This window comes from Montipora foliosa, chromosome 1 (assembly GCF_036669935.1).
Source record: "Montipora foliosa isolate CH-2021 chromosome 1, ASM3666993v2, whole genome shotgun sequence".
Classification (NCBI taxonomy): domain Eukaryota; kingdom Metazoa; phylum Cnidaria; class Anthozoa; order Scleractinia; family Acroporidae; genus Montipora; species Montipora foliosa.
In genome coordinates, this window is record NC_090869.1 from 37,700,776 (window position 1) to 37,707,111 (window position 6,336).

The window sequence follows — 6,336 nt, forward strand, 5'->3', positions numbered from 1 at the left end:
GAGCCGACAAGAAATAAATCAGGAAGAAGACCGATTGCAAGGGAAGGTACTAGTCGTCTTTTAGTGTTCCGCTTCTCAAATTACCGTCGCGAATAAATTTTGGTATTTCTGTTGCACGGGCCAGACATGTCTAAGCATTGCCATCGGCCTTTTTCAGCATTACATATAAACTTGCCTTTCTGTCTATAAGAGGTTAAATTAATATTGTTTATTTTATTTTTGAATGGGGACCAAGGAGAAAATTGTTTAAATGAGGTGCATAAAAATCTTGATTCATGCAATGAATATGGTAATGTACAGTGCCTTTTCTTCTCAATTGCAGACTGCATTATGCGAGATTTTGTAGTTATTGTATGCTCCACAAATTTTTCTGTTCACTGTTATCTCATTAACACGCATTCCGAGTTTTTGAAGTGTTGAAAACCCCTTATTCTCACTTTATTGCAATGTAGAATTTTACTTAAAATCAACAAAAAATTTCAATTGGCTTTGTTTTTTCAAACATCTAGCAGCTCTTGTGCAAAAAATCAGATCCTTTGCAGGTATGGTGCAAAGCAGAAACCAATTTTCAAAAGAGTCCCACAAAGGAACTAACCATGGGCAATCGGTAAAGCTGGTTTCTCTGTCCATTTAACATTTTGTGATTACAATAACAGTACTCTGAAGTTTGTATCTTACATTGGAGCTGTGTTTGTTATTTAATTACTGGTATGAGTAAACCTTGCAACCTTTCCATACAAGTTAAGATGCAACACATTTGAAGCCTTAAAATTCCACAAAAAAAGAAAAATACAATTAGCGCGCAAAAAAAGAAAAAAAGGACCTTCCTTGTATGACCAAGAAAGAGCTAAGGACCAACCAGGTGTTGTACATCTGACATTCTACTATTTCGTCCCGTCAGCAAAATTCCCCAGCTGTACCAATTGAATCAGGGTCATAAGGTTGCCTTGATTTTAACATCATTGGTCGAAACAGTTCTTTTAAAGAGAGTTGGAGCTTCTTTCTGTCACTCATTTAACAGTTTTTACCATCTGAAGTCTCTTAGATCTTGAGGATATGTTAACTTCAACACAAAGCAAATATTTCTTTTTGACCAATCTTTGGCCTTCCTTCTTTGGTGCGATTAACAAGCGATTGCTGCGGCTTTTTTTTATCTTACAGGCCACACGATTGATTATGTTATGTCATGAATGAGAATAAGGCTTAATTAAAGGCTAATTTCAAGACTTTTAAGGTCGGATGTTAACTGTCTCAGAATTGCTTTGTATTCATACTGTATAATAACCTGGGAATTAAAAAAATGATAATGCAACTTTAGTTAATTAATTACATGCAATGTGTTTTTCACCTGAAAACTTTCAGGAGCCATTATCTTTATCTCAGTAGAACCGCCTCAGTGTTATTGGCAAGTTTATTTATTTAATAGCTTGCTGCAAAAATGGTAAATGTGGATGTATGGTACTAATTTTGCTATGGACTTAAGTGCTTTTATTCCCTTTCATTTTTCTTAAAACTGTTCCTCCAAGTTGCACACGTAGTTTGGTCTTGTGATAAGTTATGCTTCGTTGTGATTGAATTGTTTAGTGCTGCCTGGCGAATTTTCATCATTACCGTTACCAACAAGAAGGTCGCTGGTAGAATTCGCAACTAATCTTGTCGGGAATCCGTTGTTGGCGTTACGCATTGCGTTACGCGTTACGTCTCTGGTCACGTGTCTAGCTTCAAGTTGATTGACAGATTAGTCATGTGCGAGAGAGAGAATGTGCGAGATAAAAGGTTGTTTACCTTGATAGATCGAGATTGTTACGAGATTGTGAGGTTACAGTCCTCAGACGGAAGAAAATAAAGATTGTGAAGCCCACAGATGTGTGGATTTTTTACCTAGTGGTCCTCCGAGACGGATAACCGAACTTCAAGTCGACAAGATTGGCCACGTGTGCGGACTGAAAATTTGTCGGTCGAAGAAGACACAGCGAAGAAAGTAAAAATCAGAGCGGCCCACAGAGGATCTGCCACGAAACTTCTTATTCGTTTGAAAGACAGGCTGAGTGATGAAGAGAATCCAGTGGAGAAATTCTGGTTGAAAGAATCAATTCAATCGATACGACTGAAGATAGAGTCGCTCAAAACATTGGATGACCAAATAATTGAGCTTATTGCAAGTGGAACGGCCGAAGGTGTCGACAAGCGTATCGAGAAAGAAATAGAGACCAACGATTCAGTGAGGGCGGAATTGAACGATGTCGTGATGAGAATGGAAGACGTGATGAGTAAAATTGAATCGCCACCGCCGATAGTTCAGCCAAATACCGTACCACCCGCTGAAGTTCATTCAAATGTGGCGTCAGGAATTCCTCAGAAAGCAAGACGAAAGCAAGACTTCCCAAACTTGAAGTGAGGAAGTTTAACGGGAAGGTCCAAGAGTGGCAAGAATATTGGGACGCCTTCGAAAGCGCCATCGACCACAACGAAAGCCTCACAGCCGTGGACATATTCGCCTACTTACGAAGTTTAGTCATTGAACCGGCCAGAGCAACTATCGCGGGATTCTCCTTGACAGCAGTGAACTATGCGGCCGCTGTTGATGTTTTGAAGAAAAAGTATGGAAAGGAAACTGCCATACAGCGTGCTCATGTGAATGACTTGCTAAATTTGACGGAAACCCAGGAACCCAGGTAGGTAGATACGCACAAATGTTGACTTCCAAGACAAGAGTGTCACCCTTGAAGGAGCTGTCAATTCCAAGGCTAGAGCTTATGGCAGCATTTATACTAGTGAAACTTATGGTCAATGTTGAAGGTGCTCTTACCTCGCAGCAGAGTGTTAAGCGTTCGAAACTGTGGCTGGACAGTCAGACTGCCCTGTTCTGTATTATGAACAGAGGGGAATGGAAACAATTTGTCAAACACCGTGTGAACGAAATTTTGAAGCTGAGTGACAAGGGAGATTGGAGGTACTGTCCAAGTCAAGAGAACCCTGCGGACATTGGGTCAAGAGGAATGCCTGCATCCGAGTTGAACCAGAATGTATTGTGGTGGCAAGGTCCTACTTGGTTAACAGAGTCAGAAGAGAGTTGGCCTTCAGAAGGATCAGTGTCACCTACCACTGAAAGTCGAGAAGAAGAAAGGACAACTAGCATCCTTGTAACCCGAACTGATCTGGTAGTGGGGATAGACAAAGTCATTGAAATTGACAAGTACAGCTGCATAAGGATGGTTTTGAGAGTGACAGCGTGGCTTAAACGGTTTTGCTTCAATGTGTCCAAGAAGACAAAGTCAGAGAGGAAGCATGGACCACTATCCTTGCAAGAGCTGACAGAGGCAGAGATTGATTGGATAAAAACAGCACAAGGAGAGTTAAATGTCAAGAGAACTACAAGCAGCTTTCCAACAAGTTTGGTCTGATTGAAGACCATAAGGGTGTGATAAGATGCAGGGGACGGCTGGAGTATGCTGATTTGCCCATGGAAGCAAAGGAGCCGATATTGTTACCCAAAGACCACCATCTGACGTTCCTAGAAATTCAAAGGTGTCACAAGAAGGTGCATCACTGTGGAGTGAAGAGTACTCTTGCAGAACTGCGCACCAAATTCTGGGTCCCCAAGGGGAGACAAGTTGTGAAGAAGATATTGTCCCAGTGTGTGACATGCAAGAAGTGGGAGGGTACTGCATTTACCCAACCAGCCACTGCGAGTTTACCAGAATTTAGGGTCAATCTGGCTCCACCCTTCTCAAGGGTTGGAGTAGATTTTGCTGGGCCAATGTATGTCAAAGGACGAGGTAAGCAGTTAAAGAAAGTTTATGTTTGCCTATTCTCATGCTGTGTTACTCGGGCACTGCACTTAGACTTGGTGGAAGATCTCTCAACTCCTATATTCCTGAGGTGTCTGAGGAAGTTCACTGCTCGAAGAGGAACTCCTGCCTTAATTGTGTCGGATAATGCTAAAACTTTCAAAGGAGCAGAGAAAGAGATACGCTCACTTTCCCGACATCCCGAAGTGAGAGCAGAGCTAGACAACAAGGGTATTGAGTGGCGTTTTAACATAGCGAGGGCCCCATGGTGGGGAGGATTCTTTGAGAGGATGGTGAAAAGTGTTAAACAGTGCTTGAAAAAGGTCATTGGAAATGCAAGGCTTTCCTTTGACGAGATGTTAACAATTCTTGTGGAGGTTGAAGGTACCCTTAATTCAAGGCCCCTGACTTATGACGATGACAACCCATCAAAGGAGGTTCTTACCCCATCCCATTTGATTCATGGAAGAAGAATCCATTCATTGCCAGAAGTACTAGAGCTAGAAGAAGAGTTTGGAGAAAACACCGCAACATACACCAGGAGGCACAAATACCTGACTAAGAAGCTGCAACATTTTTGGAAGAGGTGGCAACGGGAATATTTAACTGCCTTACGGGAGAGTCATGAAAACAAAACTGCTGGGAAAGGAAAGATTGCCTAAGGAGGGAGATGTTGTAGTAGTACATGAAGATGGAGTGAAGAGAAGCCCTTGGAAGATGGGAGTGGTAGAAGGGTTGATCTGTGGACGAGACAAAGAGGTAAGAGGGGCCCATGTGAGGGTAATCACCAAGGGGAGGGATGCACACATAACTAGGCCAGTTCAGAAATTGTAGCCAATTGAAGTTCATGCAGGGCCAAATGCAGGTAAGAGACAAGACAGAAATCAAGTGCAACCAACAGATTTGCATGGGAGCAGTCGGGCTCGCAGAGTGGCTGCTTTGGATGCGGCTAAAAGGATAAGCCATCTGGCAAATCAGTAAAACAATTAACCTTGTGGCAGTGTTCTTGACTCACACGAGTCAAGAGGGGGGAGAGTGTCGGGAATCCGTTGTTGGCGTTACGCATTGCGTTACGCGTTACGTCTCTGGTCACGTGTTTAGCTTCAAGTTGATTGACAGATTAGTCATGTGCGAGAGAGAGAATGTGCGAGATGTTGATTGTCAAAAGTGAGAGTAAGGAGGAGTGTTTAGATAAAAGGTTGTTTACCTTGATAGATCGAGATTGTTACGAGATTGTGAAGTTACAGTCCTCAGACGGAAGAAAATAAAGATTGTGAAGCCCACAGATGTATGGATTTCTTTCAAATCGCATGATTTGCATCATAAGGTATTGTTGGGTTCACGCGACAATAATGTCGCTCCAATTTATTTAACTGATATGTATGATTTTTGAGATGTTAAACCCTGTCCCTCATTAAAAAATAATAATAAACACAACCTTAACTCGTGTTATCAATTTTTGGTAGTTATTATTAAAAATAAATTTGTTTCATTTTTAAACACAGAAAAACAATGTCCATGTGTGTACACTGGCTTTTTGCATCCTTTCCATGAATATTCCTTTCTGTGTATACCTTTACACATGCTTTATTTCTTGTACTTGGGAACACTGACAAACAGAGATTTGGCTGTTTGCTTCACTTTTTTTTTTGTTTTCCAATTAGATTAATCACTAGGCAATTCAGGCTCAAAAACACCTGTCACATAATCTCCCAGCGTTCCACCTTCGTGCTTCAGATACAAGTCTTTAACGTTGGTTTTTTCGTTGTACGACAGTAGCTGTTTCCTTGTCCCTTTGACAAGATATCAGGAATGAAACTTCCGCTTCAGGGCTGCTGCAATCGCGCTTTTTTCATGATTTTTTCAAGCATGTTGTACTCGATACTTGCAAGCATCACCAATAGCTTGGGGTTTAGTCTTTCATCGCCTGGCTATTGTTTGGCTACACTCGTCTCAAAAACGCTTAACAAATCGTCAGCTTAACATTTGTTTCATCGCACTTTGCCGCACAGACGGCAACAATTCACAAAAACACTTTTAGGCTGATCCCTGCAAAACTTTATTTAACAGCGAGGCAATACACAAATCCTTTGCATTTAGGTTAAAAGCGTCAAGATAAATTTCCCGCGCAAAACAACAAGTTGCAATCTGCGCGGACGATAGCAATGCTTATACCAAAATTAATTCGCGACGGTGATATTTAAGAAGCGGAACACAAAAACACGACTAGTACCTTCCCTTGCAATAGTCTAGTCGGCTCTTCGAGGGTGTTTTGACCAAGCATTTTGATTTTACATATGTACAGATAATTGCCCCCACGAAACAAAATCTTCTAGGTAGAACTGGTCGAATTTTGCATCTTGCGCGTCCCTTTGCGACCCAAATTTTCGCCGCATAGTATGTCTGTTTTACGAGCCAGACAAGGAGAGCGATTAAAAAAAAAATGGCGACCGTTGATGTAGTATTTATCACTTGATATAAGGAATCACGATCTGACTTCATTGTATGAGGTTCTCTGATTGGGTGGAAAAAAGACAGTTGCGGA

The 6,336-nt window shown here is 41.6% G+C and overlaps 1 protein-coding gene across 1 annotated transcript; it reads left to right on the forward strand.

Moving 5' to 3' along the window:
* The first annotated feature begins 3,463 nt into the window (after positions 1 to 3,463).
* On the forward strand, positions 3,464 to 4,453 carry LOC137967877 (uncharacterized). Its single transcript, XM_068814478.1, has one exon. It carries the CDS (start codon positions 3,464 to 3,466, stop codon positions 4,451 to 4,453), a length of 990 nt encoding a protein of 329 aa, XP_068670579.1.
* The last annotated feature ends 1,883 nt before the right edge of the window (positions 4,454 to 6,336 follow it).